This window comes from Pelophylax lessonae, assembly GCF_965119305.1.
Source record: "Pelophylax lessonae genome assembly, chromosome: 4".
Classification (NCBI taxonomy): Eukaryota; Metazoa; Chordata; class Amphibia; order Anura; family Ranidae; genus Pelophylax; species Pelophylax lessonae.
The window spans coordinates 323,300,174-323,320,292 of NC_138771.1; the positions used below are offsets into that span (position 1 = coordinate 323,300,174).

At 41.5% G+C, this 20,119-nt stretch overlaps 1 protein-coding gene across 1 annotated transcript in view; it reads left to right on the plus strand.

The window, feature by feature from the left end:
* LOC309552636 (uncharacterized protein) overlaps window positions 1–20,119 on the plus strand; it is a gene marked incomplete at its 5' end in the record, with an annotated part of 73,795 nt that overhangs the window by 29,345 nt on the left and 24,331 nt on the right. The window contains 3 exons of the mRNA XM_082253576.1: window positions 5,744–5,796; window positions 12,494–12,556; window positions 17,042–17,098. Coding sequence (XP_082109702.1) covers window positions 5,744–5,796; window positions 12,494–12,556; window positions 17,042–17,098 — 173 coding nt within the window. The remainder of the gene's footprint in view (window positions 1–5,743; window positions 5,797–12,493; window positions 12,557–17,041; window positions 17,099–20,119) is intronic.

Consider the following 20,119-nt stretch of genomic DNA (forward strand, 5'->3'; position numbering starts at 1 on the left):
AATCTTATCCGCATCCGAGAGGGGGATGAGTGGAAAACTGCATTTAGAACCCGTTTTGGCCACTATGAATATTTGGTCATGCCATTCGGGCTGTGCAATGCCCCGGCCACTTTCCAACATCTGGTAAATGACATTTTCCGTGAATTTCTGGATAACTTCTTAATTGTTTACCTAGATGACATCCTGATCTTCTCCCCCTCTCTAGAACTTCATCGGATTCATGTTAAAAAAGTTCTAACCACCCTGAGGAAACATGGGCTCTACGTGAAACTGGAGAAGTGTGAATTTGAGAGAGGATCTATTCAGTTTCTGGGGCTTATCATTTCAACAGAGGGCGTCTCGATGGATCCTCAGAAGGTGAAGGCAATTTTGGAGTGGCCAGCCCCCATGGATAAGAAAGGAGTTCAGCGATTTGTGGGCTTCGCTAACTTCTACAGAAGATTCGTAAAAGGCTTCTCAACAATTGTCACACCCATCACCCAGCTAACACGTCAGCAGATCCGTTTCCGCTGGTCGCCAGAGGCCCAGTTAGCCTTTGATAAATTAAAGAGCCTGTTCGTGACCGCTCCGATTCTTCAACATCCAGATCCAGCTTTACCCTACATTCTCGAGGTAGATGCCTCAGAAGTAGCCACGGGGGCTATTCTGTCCCAGCGACAAGGCACAAAGGCCTTACTACACCCAGTAGCATTTTTCTCTCGGAAGATGTCACCTCCTGAGAGGAATTATGATGTGGGGGATCGAGAACTTCTAGCCATTAAATCTGCCCTGGAGGAATGGAGGTACCTGTTGGAAGGGGCAGTGCACCCTATTATGATATTCACGGACCACAAGAATCTCGAATATCTGAGGGCCGCCAAACGGTTGAGACCTCGGCAAGCCAGGTGGGCCTTATTTTTCTCCCGCTTCAATTTCCACATTACCTACAGGCCAGGGTCTAAGAATGGAAAAGCGGATGCCCTGTCCCGGATGTTTCCAGACACTCCCGATACAACAGAGCCCAATACCATCCTGTCGGCTCAAAACTTTTTTCTGATCCATACGGACTTACGGTCCTCAATTCAGCAAGCCTCTACCCATTATACAGGACAAGAAGCCGAATCTCTACATAAGCGGGAAGGGTTCCTCTGGTTTCAGGAGAAAATTTTTGTTCCCACACAAGTGAGATTGATGGTCCTCAAGACCTTGCATGACCACAAACTTGCAGGGCATTTTGGGGTAAGGAAGACCTTCGAACTCATTCAACGCCACTTTTGGTGGCCTAAATTACACCAGGACTGCAAAACATATGTAGATTCCTGCATCACCTGTCAACGCAACAAGGGGGCAAAAGTAAAGTCATGGGGACTGTTAAGACCATTGCCAATTCCGGAACTACCCTGGAAGGGTCTATCTATGGACTTTATAGTCGAGCTTCCACCCTCAGAAGGGTTTACTACCATCTTAGTGGTCGTAGACCGACTCACCAAAATGGCTCACTTCCTACCAATGATGGGTATCCCTTCTGCCTTGGAGACAGCCAATACATTTATAAAAGAGGTGGTCAGGCTTCATGGACTTCCGAACAATATAGTCTCGGATCGAGGCGTTCAATTTACCTCTAGGTTCTGGAAGGAGCTCTGTAAATCTTTGGCGGTTGAAGTGTCCCTGTCATCTGCTTATCATCCACAAAGCAACGGGCAAACTGAAAGAACAAATCAAACCCTGGAACAGTACCTCCGATGCTTCTGCACCAGTGCTCAGGACAACTGGACCTCCCTGCTTCCATGCGCGGAGTTCGCCTATAATAATTCTGTGCACTCCGCAACCAACCAAACCCCATTTTGGGCTAATTATGGCTTCCATCCTTCCTTTTTGCCCAATCTGGATCAGGAAATTTCGGTTCCCGCAGTCCATGATCGGCTAGCAGCCATTGCAGCTAATCTCCAGTTGTTACGGGACAATATTCTGAAGGCACAACAGGCCTATAAAAAGTTCTGTGATCTCAAACGGAAGGAGAACCCAGCATACAAGGTGGGAGACAAGGTTTGGCTTTCGTCAGTTAATCTAAGATTGTCTTGCCCATCCAAGAAGTTGGGGCCCCGATTCATCGGTCCTTTTGAGGTCAAAAGAATAGTGAATCCTGTAGCCTTTGAGTTAATCCTGCCTGGCTCTCTTAAGATCCATCCGGTGTTTCATGCTTCGCTGCTTAAACCGGCGATACCAAGCCCCTACCCTGGAAGAGAAGAGTTACCACCTCCTCCAGTTTCGGTAGAAGGGGAGACTGAATTCGAGGTTGAGACCATCCTAGATTGTCGACAGAAAGGCAATCGCACTCAATATCTAATCAAATGGAAAGGATACCCGCCGGAAGACAATTCTTGGGAACCATTAGGCAACATACATGCTCCTAAACTCCTGAGAGAGTTTCACAACAAGTTTCCGGGAAAGTGTGGTCGTAGGGCATCCAGAGGCTGCCCCTCGGGGGGGGGCACTGTCAGGAAAGGAATTGCCATTCAGCAACAATAGAACGCTGGAGGCAGATCAGGTGTGTCACCACGCCCATCTCCCCAGCCCTGGCCCTATATAAAGCACTCTCTGGCTGTGCTTCAGTGCTGGTTTATCATCAGCTCTAGTACCTGTGTCCTGTTTGTTTATCTGCGTTCCTGCTTTTGACCCGGCTTGCTCCTTGACCCATCTGCACTTCTCCTTGTTTGACCTCGGCTTGCCTGACGACTCTTTGCCTGAACCATACCTCTGCTGGATATTCTGTGTACCTACATCGGCCTGGATTCCACGGATTCTCTCCTTGTCTTACCCCTCTGTACCTCCATTTCCTCGGACTGATTCACTGTGTATGACCCTCGGCCTGGTATTAACCTTGTCTCTTTTCTCTGAGCATCTATAGATCTCCTGGAAGCGGTCCTAATCACCATCCATCCATCCATCCATCCGGAATCCATCCGCATCCAGTGCTCCTTGGGACGTGTCATCTCCTGTTTCACCACCAGGGGTGATCCGCACCGAGCTGCAAGGGAAGCCCTCTCAGCACTTCGGCCTCCACCAAGGTAACTGACAAGTACCAAACCTAAGAAACCGGCTGGTGCACAACGTTGTTGATCCTCCTAAGCAAATAAATCTTCCAACCAGCCTAAAGGGTTTCTTTAGATGTGGAAAATGCCTCCCATGCAAAACATCTAAGGAAAAGAAAAGGAAAACAACTTCTTTTATGGCACAAAGCACAGGAAAAATGTATGAGATAAAGGAAACCATCACTTGCACAAGCACTCACGTCACTTATGTGGTGGAGTGCCCCTGTAAATTACAGTATGTAGGCCGCACCACCAGACCCCTATTTGTCCGCATTAGGGAGCACGTAAAGAATATTAGAAAAGGGTTTGAGAAACATAGTCTGTCACGACACTTCAAGTTCCATCATTCCCAAGACCCCACCGTAATGGTTTTTTACGCTATCGACAAAATCAAAAACAACTGGAGAGGAAGTAACAAGAAAATAGATGTGTCAAGGAACGAAACGAAGTGGATATATCAGATGCAGACCCTCCAACCTAAAGGCTTGAATATTGACATAGACTTGAACTATTTTATTACTGATTTTTAACTTTTTAAGTCTGTGGCCTCCTTTTTGGGTCCCCCCCTGTGTTGGATCCTCCTTTGACCTTTTTTAGTCCTCCTTTTTAGTCTTTCTCCTTTTAATCCTTTTATCCCCCCTTTTATCCTTGATTTTTGATATAAACCTCCCTATAGGCCCTCAATTTGCATGGGGGTTTTTTGGGGTTTTGAGGTTTTTTAAGGATTTTAAGGGTTTTTAAGGATTTTTAAGGAATTGCTTAGGAAATAGTCCTCCTTTGTATGGAAATTCACAAATCACAGCCTCTCGTCTTTTAAAGATACAGTTTTAAGGACATACTTTTGAGTATATATATAATTTTTTCCCCTATATACACATTTTTTATACATATCTTTCCCATTTTTATAATTTTTACCTATTTTGGAATATTTATCGTATATGGTCCCCTATACAACATTTATTGGGTCCTCTGGAAAAACTTGGATCTATAATGGATTTTTACTACATACCCGTTCAGAATAACAAAGTTCACAAAGATATGGACTTACAGCACAGCGGCTTACTGAGGAATTGCCTCTTGTTTTAAAAAAACAAAAATATTTTTAAAAAACAAAAATATTTTTCAGCACGATTTCTATCTCACCGATTAGATTGGTATATGTATGGGCACCTTCTTTATAGTCTAGCACTATTTTTGCGTAGACACGTGGGCCCACGAGCTTATATTATATTAAGTACAATTAACACACACCACTAGATCACAATGTCACCACAATAAAATTATTTTGAGTATTTTTATTTGTATCATGGCACCACTGGGTATCGGCTCACTACCGATTAAACCAGACACATCACTTTTAGCACATTTCATTTTAACAAACTTTTAATTTCATTTTAAATTACCAATAGTCATTTATGTTTAGTCGTACTTGTCGTTTTAATAAAGATTTGTTTTATAAGTACGGCAAACACAGCATGAAGGGAGTTCACATGATGAGTAAATATTATCTAGGCTACGGGATAGGTATACCAAGATGGCCGCCGTGTTCGGTCGCAAAGTAGGTACACTAAGATGGCGCCATCCCAGCCTATAAAAAGACCGGGAGTAGAGATGGACGGCACGCTCCAGATGACGTTGTATGACGAAACGCGTAGGGAGTGGTTCACGTACGTCAATACGTCACTTCCGGGAACGGTGGTTTGAGCCGGTGGAACGCGGAAGCGGTCTGGCGAACACCTCTCCAAGCTGATAGTGAACTCCCTAACTGTGAGTGGATGCTACGTTTGTTTGTCTGGACATAACATATGCTACGCAATGGAGGCTTATCCTTTATTTTAGTGACCGAAGAAGTGTCGAGGTATCGGCCAAAAGAGTGTGGTAAGCAGCGGTGTTTTCGGTGAATCACCTACCGACACCATACTTTGTTTGATTTCTTAATCACTACACTGGGTTTTGGCAATATCAGCACTCAGCACTTTATTTGTATAAGTATATGCATAACATATGATGTTTAAAGTATGGTACACAAGGCACAGCCCATAAATAGCACGTAGCACTTTATATATATATATTTATATTCATTGCGTGCACCTTTTGGCACTATATGCACTTTCTATTTTGCACATGCACGTTTTATAAGTGGTAGCGCCGGTCCCAACTTTTTTGCAATTCTTTCTATTTTACTACCTCAGAGGTAGGTTGGAGGCAGCTTACACCACATTTTTAAACCTTTTAAGCCTGATTCAGTATACGGAAAACTCCATAGCGCTGGTATACATTCCTTTTTTCTATATCTGAGTAAAAAACTTCTCATTACCCTTCCGTGTTCCCCTTCCCCAATTGCTCACTTTTGGTCTGTTATCAGCACCACCAGTCTACACTGATCTTCATCAATTCCCCAATCTTTTGGGTTATGGAGGAGGGTACTGAGAACAGCTGAGTGATAGGCTCCTGCTGCCCTCAGTCAAATTGTTGGGAGGAAAGAAAAGGAGGGAGCAGGGGCATGTCCTGTTGGGCTGTGTGTGTGTGTATGGATGCACACATAACTGGGTGGGAATGCACAAACATGGGTGTCTCCTTAGCAGTTAAAAAAAAAAAAGATTTATCATGCAATGTAAACTACATAAACTATAACTATAATTTATGTAACCATTTTTTTTTCCAAACTTTAGATCCATCAAAACCCAGTAATATCAGTATATCCTGCCTTTCAAAATTGTTACAGGTAAGCAGGACTCCTATAAATTGTATTCTCAACAGAAAATTACAGGCACATCACAATGGACTAAGTAATGTGCAACTTTACCCAAAACTTCTTTGTAAATTTCGATTTAGGGTTGGAATAGGTGTGAACGTCTACTGACTGATTCTCCATCAAGGAGATTTACTCTCACTACCTGTTCCCAAAGATAGAACAATAGGCAATTGGAAATCCCCACAAAATAAAAGGAAATTCCACCAATGACAATTGTTACTGAAAACATTCAGACGATCCCTGTAAGAGATATTGTCTGAATCCCCATTCAGATGATATCTCTTACACTCCTGTGCCAATTACATTGGCAAAATTCTGGATTCCCCTTTACTTTCCTTGCTAGTGACAGTGTGATCAGGATAATTACAGAGGGTTAAACTCCCAAAGAGGGACAGCTGCTGCAATAAAAACCTAATAAAGGTAAACTTTAAATATGCTGTCCAAAACTAGAATGGGTTTGGCTGGAGTTACATTGTAACATAAAAGCTTTAAACAGATTAGCTCCTAAAATCCAGTCTGGAAATGTAAAAAACAGATCTTTAAATAGATCTAAACCCTAACTCTAATATCTTTAATATTTTTAAAACACACTGGGAACATTTATTGATATTTCTGCATCCATTGTGACCATTATTCGGTTGCAATAAAGAATGTAATTGCAATGTGTTGCTTATTTACTATTTCAATGTTGTTTCACTTCCCAAATCAGCCACATGTAAAAACCTTTGCCACACCAAAACCTACTGTTGCAGTAATCATGTAAAATTGTGGCTGCTCTTGCAACAATGCTATTACCAGGCCATGACAAGCATTTCAGTTCTAAAATGCACTTACTCAGTGTTGAGCGAATGGTTGTTGTTGTCCAACACCTGAATTTGCAGGGTGTTCGGTGGTTGTTCACCCCGCCGAACACTCTGCAGTGCACTGCGTGCTGCACAGTGCATTTTGCTTCCTGACAGTATAAGCTGGTTGTTAAGGAGCAGGACCGGGAAGCCGGCTGTGGAGTCCTTAACAACTAATGAGTCATCAGCTGTTAATGGGTTTCCCAACTGACAGCTGAATAAAAAAATTGCTAGGTCTGGTATGAATTTGAAGGGAAACCCCACAGAAAATTAAAAAAAAAACAATGGCTTGGGGTCACCTCAAAATCTATACCAGACCCCTATGCGTGCAAACAGCCTGGCAGGTCAGAAAAGGGCGGGACAAGCTAGCGCCCCCCATTCCTGAACCATACCAGGCTCTGCCCTCCCCCACCCCAAAGCACCTTGTCTGAGTAAGGGCCTTATCCCCACAACCTTGGCTGGTGGTTGTGGGGGTCTGCAGGCAGGGGGCTTATCAGAATCTGGAAGCCCCCTTTAACAAGGGCGCCCCCAGATCATGCCCCCATGTGAATGAGTATCGGGTACATAGTGCCCCTACCCATTCACCAAAAAAGTGTCATAAAGTAATAAAAACACACACACAAAATTTGACAATTCCTTTATTAAAAAATAAAAAAATAGTGTCCCTCGATATAAATCCATCATCAATCACGCCGCACCTGGAAAATAAAAAAAATGCCCCCTTGTGATATTGCCAACCCAGCATGCACCAGACCATGATGTCAGAAGGGGGAAGTGCCACCAGGTGATGTAGCCAGGAGGCCCCACCCCTTACCTATATAAGAACTGTCAAATGGCGGAGCCTGCAGTAGGCAGCCAGCCTTCATGTCAGCAGGAGCGTTTTTTATTTTTTTATTTTTCGGGGGCGGCATGTGGCGTTATTGACAATGGATTTACATCAGGGGAAACAATTTTTTTTATTTTTTAATCTAGGAGATTTTGACTTTTTCTGCAGCCGGTGATGTCACTGGCGCATATGCACAGCACGCTGACGTCACTGGGCAATATGCACAGCACACTGAAAAGACGGCATATGCCGGTCAGCTTTCTGGGTTCCAGCTGTTTGAATGGCTGAGCCGCGATTACATCACTCCTGCATATGCATGCAGAAGTCACGATCGCAGTACACGAATCACGATCATGGGTCCCGCACGCATATGCAGGAGTGACATCATTGTGGCTCAACAATTCATACAGTCAAACCCCGCAAACCTAGAAAGAAGATTGGGTGAAGATGGAAGCTGCGCCACTGGAGGGCTTTGTTTTATGGGAATCCATCCGCATTGTAATTCTCCACTGGCACAGGGAGCCACCGGAACCACCGTGTTATCAATGTAATTCCCTATATCAGGGTAATGAAACACTTAATTAAATCTCGGATATTAAACCTCCTAATTAAATTAAAAACTAAAAAACCGTGAAGATAATCTATTTATAAGTAAAGTTCAACAAAGTTCATAGATAAAGTGCTAATTCGTGCAGTCTTCACAGTGCAAATCAAATCTTCAAAAGTTCAAATCGTGCTCCATATAAAGTGCAGATAAGGGCAATCAGATGCTGTTCTCCCCTCCTCATGTGCCCTCACTCACCAACTTTCAATATATAATGGGTCGGTCAGTATAAGGCAATCCTTAAGGGCCATACACACTATAAGATTTTCTGAAGACTTTTTCCTTCAGATTTACCTTTTTCTATGTAGTGCAAGGGCCTGCCAGATTGCATACAAATTAAAAGTGTTTAGGTTTGACCTCATATTATATGGTTTTGGTAAATCTAAAGGAAAAAGTCTTCAGAAAATCTTATAGTGTGTATGGCCCATTAGAATCCTGTAATGGATCCCCAGCAGTCCTCCGTGCGTCCAGATAATCTCTCAGTAGTATTGGCATGTAAGAAGAATCAGGAAATATCCATAGCCTAATTCCATTTAAAAAAAAAAAAATTAAAATACAAATTGAACACTCACAAGTGAACTCGTTACAGAACATAAAATGGCAGTTTGGAACCCAACTCCATGGCGTGCTCTCCAAGGACCGGATGTGACATCACCGGAAGTTCCCACCTAATGCATTTCGCTCCTCCTCCTGAAGCATCTTCAGATTTGATTCGCACTGTGAAGACTGCACGAATTAGCACTTTATCTATGAACTTTGTTGAACTTTACTTATAAATAGATTATCTTCACTGTTTTTTTTTTTTTATATAATTATAATTTTTATTGGAAAAAAAAAGAAGAAATGAACACTACAAAAAAGGAAAAAGGGAAAAACCAGTAATACAAAGTAAGGGACGGTACCCCCGAAACACTGTGAAATACATAATGAAATCAGCAATAAGAAATATCAAATTACAGAGAATCACATTGGTGTACAGAAGTATAAAAAAACAAGAAGCCATAATAGAGAGGAGAAACGAGCATGGCTCAGCATAACCCAGATGAGTGAAGATCCCAATCAGCCCAAATGGCATTAAATTTAGTCAGTTCATCATGGACCGTAGCTGTAAGGTGTTCCGTACCCTAAATCTCCGATACCAATCGTAACAAAAGAGTTTTGTCAGGAGGTACTTGCTGCAGCCAGCAGAGCGGAATAGCCCTCCTGGCAGCCAGGAGAAGGAAAGACAGTAATCTATTGGTCAACTTGGGGATACCGGGGAACGGAAGGCCCAGCAGATAATGTAGTGGGTCCAGCGGCAGCCTTAGACCAGTAGCATTTGAAAGTGACATAACCATCAACCAAAAAGGTTGTATATCAGAGCACTGCCAGAAAATATGATATAGTGTGCCCAATTCAACTTCACTGTTTTTTAAGGGTTAGATTAATTAATGAGGTTTAAGATTTGAGATTTAATGACATGTTTCATTACCCTGATATAGGGAATTACATTATATTCATAAAATCAGCTTCTATCAATCCATTAAATCCATATACCAAAGTTTACAGGTATAATACAGTGTAAATCTACTATGTGGAGACATTCACTTACTAAAATGCCTCTGGTCCCAACAGCTGAAACTTAGCTATGTGCTGACATCACACCGCCACTTCCACAACACGTGGTGGTGATATATTTGGACTGTTGGATGAATACTACACACGGTCAACTGTTGGAATTAATATTACCACTAAGACGAGTCACGTGTTTCTGGGAATTTTTATGCACTTTTTAAATTCATGTTATTTTTGGGTATTTTTGTCATAAATAATTCTAAGTATGCCCATGTTGCATGTGATAAATGCCTCATTAGATTGTGAACTTCAATTTTATTTTCTTTCAGCATTTTCCAAAAACTTGTGGAAAAAAACAAAGTCCTCAAAAGAAGGGTGTTTACTCTCCAAAATGTGTTTCTACTGCGTTAGTGCTCCAGGGCCTCCAAAAATATGATAGGTAGTGTGGATATTCAATGCATAATTTATGCTCTAGTACACCTGAAGGTGCTTCCTTGGATTCTGGTCCTCTCTATATGGCTAGGCTGTGAAACGTCTCACACATGTAGTATCTTCATACCAAGGAGGAGTAGCAAAATTTGCTTTGGGGTGTAATTATAAGTACGCCTATGATGTGTGTTAGAAATATCTTACTGATTGACAACGTTGTGTAAAAAAACAAAAAACAAAAAAAAAAATAATTTTCTTTCCTGCATTTTCCCAAAAACTTGTGGCAAAAAATTACATTTTGAAAAGATTCACTATGCCTTTCAATCTTTTGGAGTGTTTAAATTCCAAAATAGTGTCATTTTATGGGGGTCTCTACTGTCCAGGTGCCCCAGGGCCTCCAAAATTGTAGTAAGTAGTAAAGAAATTAGATGTGTCATTTATGCGTAACTTATGCTCCTTGCAAGCCCAAAGGTGCCCCTTGGATTTTTGGCCCTGGTATGAATCTAGGCTGTGAAAAAGTCTCATACATGTGGTATCCCTGGGAGGGGATACTCGGTGGGGCCTAGAAGAATCTGTTTTGGGCAGTAATTGTAAGTATGCCTATGCTGTGTGTGAGAAATAATACATTAAAATGACAACAAAAAATAAACAAATTAAAATTGTGACAAATAATTACAACTTCAAAAAACTCACAGGGCCTCTTACTAAATACCTTGGCCTGCTTTCCAAAAATCAGTAACTTGGGGGGTATTTGTACTATCCTGGCTAAATAATATACACTAATTTAGGTTAATTTTTTACCAAAGAAATGTAGCAGAATATATTTTGGCCTACATTTATGAAGAAATATTATTTATTTGCAAAATTTAAAAACAGAAACTAAGAAAAAATGTTTGATTTTTTTTCCCCAAATATTCTGCCTTTTTTTTGTTTATATAGCAAAACGCTTAATGTGTGTAACCGTGCATTAACACTAGGTTCATTTAATGTTTAGACATTAATTCATTTCAATGGCCAGAATAATAATTTATTCTGGCCAATGAAATGAATTAACACCCAAGCGCTTGACGTGGCTAAGTGCACTAAAAGTGTTAACGACTTTTACAAGTGTCAATCGTTTTTTCTGCCAAAATGCCATTGCTAAAGGGAAAGTTGTCTAGGACAGATGTAAAAATGTCCAGTGTGTATAAGGCTTTAAAATGTGACAGTGCTAAAATCTAAAAATTGGTCTGGGCAGGAAGGGGGTAAAAGTGTCCAGTATCGACATGGTTAATCCCTGTTAGAATTGTTAATGTTACATTGTTTTCACTGTTTTTAGTGCCGGGTTACACTTGTGCGATGCGGGAAGGCTGCGAATTCGCAGCCTGTTCCCGCATCGCAAACGCGCATCTGGCAGTTCACACTGCCATATGCGATACGCTGGGGGTGTCAATGAAAGGTTAACGACACCCCCAGTTTGATCGCATGTCGCAGTGCGATCTGACAGTTCGCACAGGATCGGATCGCACAAGTGGGAACCACTGTGCGATCCGATCCTGATGCTGCTGAAAAAATGCCTCATGTGCGACTTTTGTGCGGGTGCAGTGCGAATTTAGCCATACAAAGTGTATGGCTGAATTTGCACTGCACATCCGATTGCATGTAATGAAGGAGCAGTGCGCTCCGATATTACATGCGATCGCCGCACACGCGGAAGTGTGAACCGGCACTTAATGTTATTATTAAAACATTGATTGAAATGAGCATAGACACAGGAAGGAGTAGGGGTCCCAAGGTATTATCTTGCACAGCAGCCCACTGCATTCAGAATAAACCCCTACTCAGAGACTGAAGTAGTTTTAATTTGTTACCTATACTTTGCATTTTCTCCCTTCTGGGGGGAGGCAGTTTGACTTACTGAAGTAGTAAAGCAGTAGAGATTGTTCACTTAGCACTTCACTGAGGTGAAGATGTGATGACTTCATTTATTTACTGTGAAAGCAAAAATCCTTTATGTTTCCCTTGCACGTGACTGGATATTCTTTGTAAAGTGAATGTTCACTTCACTTCATGTCAAACACTAAGCTAACTGAAAATTAACTTTGCAAAGTGAACATGCTATACTACTTTAGCAAACCAACCATTATACAGTATCGTGGCCGTGACTATTAAGGATTTCCCTCCTGCCTTCCTGTGCAATGGATTCCATTCTCTCAGGGAAATGTCATATTGCTTTTTGGCTGTTCAATTTAACTAATATATTTGATCTGTTTCATGCAGTAATTTAATTAACTGTTTCATTCATGCTCTTCTAAATACATTTCTTTTGGTGTACAGTAGCTTGTAGAATTGCACAGCAACAGTGCATGCAGATATTTATTATATTTTACTTTTATTTTGAATATGTTATTTTTCTTTGTTTTTTTTTTTTAGAAAGAAGTACCTTCTCTTCTTTCGAATCTGCAACGCTTGCTTTGTCTGTTCCAGCAAGGAAAGGTAAACGCTTAAGTTGATTCACTTTGATTTTTTAGCTTTCATGATGTATAGGTAAATATAGATATAGTGTATTAAACTATAGAGACACTAAACAATGTTTTTTTTTTTCTATGTAAGTGCATGGCCATGCAGTGTATAAATAATTAAGGAAACAGAAAATGTAGTATTGAAAGAAAGGGTAGTGTTATAAGAAGGCAACTCCTTATTCAAAGTATAATAATTTTCCCACCAAAAATACACCAAGTGCTTGCCTTAAAAATGGACAACTTCTTCACAGCACACTAAAGTGGTTGTAAAGGCAGAAGGTATTTTACCTTACTGTATTCTTTGCAGTAAGGTAAAAAACCTTCTGTATGCAGCTCACCCTAAATACATACTTTAGCCCAATCTCAATCCAGCAATGTGCACGTGAGCCACGGCTCTCTCGGCTCTTTTCCTCCTCATTGGCTCAGATACAGCAGTGGGAGCTATTGGCTCCCTCTGCTGTCAATCACAGGGGAGGGTAAAAAAAAGCAGGGAAGAAGCAGTAGGGGCTCCTCATAATGTGGCCAAGCCTTTTCTTTTTCTTTTTTTTAACAGACTTCCAGATACCAAGGGACTAGTAAACACTTTACCATTTGAAAGAAAGTGCTTAGGTAATACCATGATTCAGTGCTACTGCGCTATTAAACATTATAATGAGTCCAACAAGCCCATCAGTTATGAAAGGAGGAGATTTGCTCCTGGGAAATGTTAATGAGTTCTTCCATCTCCTCAATTTTTTTTAAAAGAGCTCCTTCAATGTCAGGAGCCTTGGGTTTTTCCACAAAACCGGGAGGTACACAATAATCATGAACATAGCCAGTGACTTTAAAAAGGAGTCTTTCATGACCGAAGAATAAGTATTGGAATGGGGAGAATTCCAGAGACGTTATGAAGATAAGTAGGAATTCTGTACCATCGTGAATAAGGTTTATAGTTATGTTCTTGCATAGAAACATTTTCAGAATCCTTGTGAATAGTAGAATACAGTCAGGTCCATAAATATTGGGACATCAAAACAATTCTAATCTTTTGGGCTCTATACACCACCACAATTGATTTGAAATGAAACAAACAAGATGTGCTATAACTGCAGACTTATAGCTTTAATTTGAGGGTATTTACATCCAAATTACGTGAAAGGAATTACAACAGTTTGTATATGTGAGGCCAAAAGTAATGGGACAATTGGCTGCTCAGCTGTTCCATGGCCAGGTGTGTGTTATTCCCTCATTATCCTATTTACAAGGAGCAGATAAAGGTCCAGAGTTCATTTCAAGTGTGCTATTTGCATTTGGAATCTGTTGCTGTCATCTCTCAATATGAGATCCAAAGAGCTGTCACTATCAGTGAAGTAAGCCATCATTAGGCTGAAAAAAACAAAACAAACCATCAGAGAGATGTGTGTCAAAGTCAGGAAGGCCAGATTAGAGTTTGCCAAACAACATCTAAAACAGCCTTCATAGTTTTGGAACAACATCCTATGGACAGATGAGACCAAGATCAACTTGTACCAGAGTAATGGGAAGAGAAGAGTATGGAGAAGGAAAGGAACTGCTCATGATCCAAAAGATTCCACCTCATCAGTGAAGCATGGTGGTGGTAGTGTCATGGCATGGGCATGTATGGCTGTCAATGGAACTAGTTCTCTTGTATTTATTGATGTGACTGCTGACAAAGGCAGCAGAATGAATTCTGAAGTGTTTCGGGCAATATTATCTGCTCATATTCAGCCAAATGCTTCAGAACTCATTGGATGGCACTTCACAGTGCAGATGGACAATGACCGGAAGCATACTGCGAAAGCAACCATAGATTTTTTTTAAGGGAAAGAAGTGGAATATTATGCAATGGCCAAGTCAATCACCTGACCTAAATCCGATTGAGCATTCATTTCACTTGCTGAAGACAAAACTGAAGGGAAAATGTCCCAAGAACTTGCAGGAACTGAAGACAGTTGCAGTAGAGGCCTGGCAGAGCATCACCAGGGATAAAACCCAGTGTCTGGTGATGTCTATGCATTCCAGACTTCAGGCTGTAATTGACTGCAAAGGATTTGCAACCAAGTATTAAAAAGTGAAAGTTTGATTTATGATTGTTAATCTGTCCCATTACTTTTGGTCCCTTAAAAAGTGTGAGGCACATTTACAAACTGTTGTAATTCCTACACCGTTCACCTGATTTGGATGTAAATACCCTCAAATAAAGCTGAAAGTCTGCCGTTAAAGCACATCTTGTTTGTTTCATTTCAAATTCATTGTGGTGGTGTATAGAGCCAAAAAGATTAGAATTGTGTCGATGTCCCAATATTTATGGACCTAACTGTAGGTTTCCACTCTGGACTATATATTGTTTATACATCTGTTTAGATTGGAGATATGTCCTATCATAAGTAAAAAAAAATGTATTTGAACTTTGCAAACTGTTTCACTTGGCTGCCAGGAATACAGACTCACAGGTCTATGAGCCTATCGCAGAGACTTTGCTGAAGAGTACACAACCTGATTTGTGACTTATCATGTCTTTAATTTACTTGATAAATGTCCCCAATGCCTCCTCACACATCCACTTTAGTAGCAGTGATCACAATAGGGGGGCAATTATCAATCCCGGTGCAAGGCTAAGCAATGCCTAACAGGAACAGTGAGATGCTTTGTGAGACATATTTATTGCAATGTTACAGCCTGAGTTACGATTCCTCTTTCAGCTGCTCTACAGTCTGTACTTGCGACTATAATAAAGCTGACCCTGACCACTTCTTATTTAAGCTCCTGATTATTCAATTCAAAAACCGTGAAACTATGAAGTTCTTAGACCCTTTGTTTACCTAACACCCATACCTCCCTCCCACCTTCTCCCAACACATCCTGCCTAGTATAAAGTTTTCTTTACCCGGTGAAGCCAGTTACTTTCATCTGAGTCGCTCCATCCAGGACCCCTGCTGATGCTGTTTTCTCCTGCAGGGACCACATAATCCAGCAATTTTTGTTAATTCTTATTATCCCAACTGTCTGACACCATCTCTCTTCAGATTTCAAAGAGGACCCCTCTGCTGACTGGTCAATAGGCTAAGGGCATTGTAACTTCTGTGAGCATGCACAAGAGTGACATTATTATTGGCTATCCAGTGGCAGGAAAGGAGCATCTCCAGACTAGGGATAAGCAATGGGGATGAGAGTTGTGGAGGACAGACAAATTACTTGAGCTGAAACCGGTCAACTCTTTCGTAGAGCACAATTAGAGGTCAGATTGCAAGAATGTGCAAATATGCTGTGCACTCCATCCTAAGGAATTTACATCTGCTTTAAAGCTGAACCCAACATGTACTTTTAAAAAATGTTTTAATTCTTATAGGCTCTCCTAATGCCAAGCAATCTTGCAATTTATTAAAACTCAACACTCTTGCCGCTTGCATTAAAATCTACATACATGTCTAGCTCTGTGCATAGCAAAAAGGCATGCACTGTACTTAGCCCAGTGCATGCCCCTGACCTATCAATGCACACTGGCTAATGTTAAGGCTAGAAAAGGAATGGGAAGGCAAGACAGAAATTCTCTCACTGTTGTGCAGGCTAAGCAGCTAAAAGAGCATTTTGTCTGCATCTGAGAATTGATGTGTAAGTGACTTTCTTTTATGAAGGACCCCAAATATTATGTAAATAAACCATAAATAAAAGGAATGCATAGTGGTTTTGCACATTTTAATTCAGTATCAGGGCAGGTAGCTACTACTTTTTAGCACACACTTAGTGCTCAGATGATGAGGCACTGATGGGCACTGATTGGCAGCACTGATGAGCACTGATAGGTGGCATTGGTGGGCACCTATTTGCAGTACTGGTGGGCACTAATAGATGGCACTAGTAGGCACTGATTAGCAGCACTGGAGGTCACTTATTAGCAACACTTGTGGGCAGTAAGGGGACTGATGTCCCTCTAACAGAAGCCGGTAACCGGCTTCTGTTTACTTTCATGATCAGCTGTCTTTGGTTGACAGCTGATCACATGGTACAGGGCCCACTGTGATTGGCCCCACACCATGCTCTGGCATCAGCTGAGTTCCAAGAGCTTGGCAATCACAGAGTGTGCCACCAAGGCAGCGTGAGAACCCGCATGTTAAGCCCTCGCTGTAGCCGTCTTTCGGCTATAGCGCAGGCTCCAAGTGGTAAACGTTGCACTTTTTAAACATTTCTGATTACAAGATATACATTTAAACACTGATGGTAGACTGTAGTCCTTTAGATCCTTAGCATCCAACTGAGGAAATAACTTTCTTTCCACTTCATGACCAAGATGGCTGTCATAAACAATGTAACCGTTAGCTGTAGCATTAACCAAATATTTTTTAGGTGTTCTTTTAAATAACTACAGTGCAATTCACAAGCAAGCTTCCATGTCACAATGTTTTGTATGAAAGCTATCTCATGGTTTTAAGGAGGATTACCTATTTAATATGTCATACAGGATGAACACAATGAAGCACTGTACAAAGAATTTCTGAAACAGCTGAATATGGTTCTTGTAAGTAATTTGTTTTCCTTTGTAATTGTTATAACCAACAGATAAAATATGATTTTATACAGTAGGTGGCTTTTTCATTTTTTTTTACTTCTTTCCTTGCTTACATAGTGTTCACATGACTTTTTTGATAAAAAGATTAATTTAAAAAAAATTATTTTTCCTTGATATGTCAATGAACGAAGTCAAAACTCTCAGGTTTGCTCATACCTATGAGTGGACAAAAACTGCAACCTCATAATACATGATTTTAATATATATGAAGAAAAAAATCGAATTAATTGGTAAGAGTAAGTATGAGCAGTGTTGGTCATGTAAGTTAAAAAAAAGTAATTAGTTATAGTTACTAATTACCAGGGAAAGTAACTAAAAATAATCAAATATGTCAAATAACTTGGATGCCCCCAATATTAAATATGTTAAATGATGGAAATGAACAGTAAATAGAAGCAATTATTATCATAAAACATTGTACAGTAATCTACACACTGTTGGTGGGGGTCTGAGTCCTGATTCCTGCTGTCCTGACTGTGACTAAGTCTGTGAGTAACCTTCTTTTTTTTTTTTTTTTTTGTTTTTTGTTTTTTGGTACCTGTGCTGCTGCTGCAGTGCTACCTGGCTGGCTGCTAGTGTTGGTGGCTGGCTGGTGGTGTGTGGCCTGCCCAGGCATACTGGGGTCCGTCTGACTCCATCCTCCAAGCCTGTCTGTCTGCTTGTGCTGCCTCAACTCTTCTGTCTGGCTGCCTGTGCCTGTCTGATGTGACAACTGTGGCAGTGGTGGACTGGTGGTGGACTGCCTGCAGTGCCTGGACTATATATGTAATTATATTAAATTAAATTATATGGCCTCTGGCTGCCCTCCTCATGGCCTGGGCGGCTGGGCCTGGCGCGCTATACTCTGCACTGCCACTCTCTCTCCGTCCTCTCTCGTCGACTGAGGCCACTACCGCGGATAGCGCCGGCCTCGGTCATAGAGGAGAGGAGGAAAAAAACAAAAAAAGTAGTGCAGCACTAAAATACTAAAATAAAATAATCTCATAAATAAAATACATCAAAACTCAAAGGAAAGAAAGTCCATATTAATCCATAAATATGCAGGCGAGTCATTAACAGAGAAGCCTTCAGTGAAGAGGGATGAATATAAGGTGATCCAAATGTATCAGCCCATCCACCAAGAGAACACACTGCCTCTCACCTCCACTCATTGACCACTAGGGGTCATCAGTCCAGCATAAGCAACTGCAATCCTCCCAACAGAACAACTGCTTACTCCTCTGACTTAGAAAGAAGATGATAATGATGATGCTGATAGACACAGGCTTCACAGTACACACTCACAGAACTCACGGCTTCAGAGGCAGTACATCCGATGTCACGTAAATAGAAATACATCTAATGCTCTCTGTCTGGACACTTCTTTTATTGATAAAAAGCAGATAAAATACTCACAAGCATGACACTGACAGTGCCTAATGTGAACTCAATCAGATAAGCCAATCATGCCAGGCAGCCGCGGGTGACGTCAGGAGAGGAGGAATTACACTTCTGCCATCTAGTGGCAGTAGATGTAATTGCGATAACGTGGCCCAAGTAATTGGAACGGCGTTACCAGGAGGGGAACAGTAATCAGTTAGATTACTCGTTACCCTCTGAAGTAACTGCGTTAAGTAACGCCGTTTACTTTAACGCAGTTACTACCATCACTGAGTATGAGTTTAGGTTCAGCTTAATATGTATTCATATTAGAAAATTATTGTCATCAGCATTCCCACCCCTTTGTGTACATGCAACTGAAGGGCAGGGAATGCCCCAGATGCAGCTTATTGAGCCAGCACTGGCAGATTCCTAGTTAGAAGCAAACAAAATAATGAAAAACCAAAATGCAAGTGCTATAAAATGTACACAATTCATGCTGTACAAAAGAGATATGAATTAAACATTAAAGATATAAATTAAAAGGTAAAAAATGAAAGAAGAAACACAAGACAAAGAAAATTGAAAATACATAGGAAAAGCCCTCTATTTTTTTTCCAACCCTCCCTCCTACCCACCTCTAACCCATTTTATTAGGCTTTTTCACCCTTATCTTGTGAAGCCAGAAATACTTATTTAAGGCCCCCATCCAGATCCCACATCACAATTGTTTTAAGGTTAGGGGTGTTAATCCATTGCTGCAAAGCCCCCTGAGCCTGCTGATCCCTTCCACTCCCCTCTGCTCAGGTTACTATTTTCCTCAAGCCTAAGAGGACCCCGCTAGAGGCCATCATATAGGGAATATCAATGACAGTGACATGGACACTCGAATAAGGCCTAAAGCCAGGTAAATTAAGTAAACAGAAGAGGAGAAGACTCTGGGTCATGTGACCATGGTGGCTACAGGTAGGTAAAAGATCTTTAAGGTTGTTATTTTTTTACTATAATGATTATTTAGGAGTCGTGGGAGGGGGGGGGATGATTTTATCCTGGAGTGGAGCTGTAGATGAGAAGACTGACCAAAACATGGGCACACTCTATTGGTAACCTGCTGTTAACTCTACAACCAGTTTGTAGGGAGCTACAGTTCGTGATTCTTCTCTTACAAGCATATGTAGTCAAGGACCGATTTTCATCTATGCTTTGCAGCAATGTGTGTGTTACTGCAACATGCTTTAAAATGTGTATTAATGCATTGCACAAATGTAAATCAGTGGCGGCCGGCCCATAGGGGGCGCAGGGGCGCCGCCCCCCCCCCCCCCCCAAAAAAAAGAAAAAGAAAAAAAAAAAGATTAAAAAAAAAAAAAAAAATTTTTTGCCCACAAGGGGCGCCCGCCTCATTGGTGCCTATGGGGGGTGGGGTTTTCCACCCACAGAGGCACCGAGAGGCGGCCTTCTGGGGCGTAACTGTAGTGCAGAGCACTGCGCTACACCCACCCCCCTTTTGGAGCCCGCTCCATTGGTGCCTATGGGGGGGTGGGGTTTTCCACCCGCAGAGGCGCCAAATGGCAGCCTTCTGTGGCGTAACTGTAGCGCAGAGCACGGCGCTAC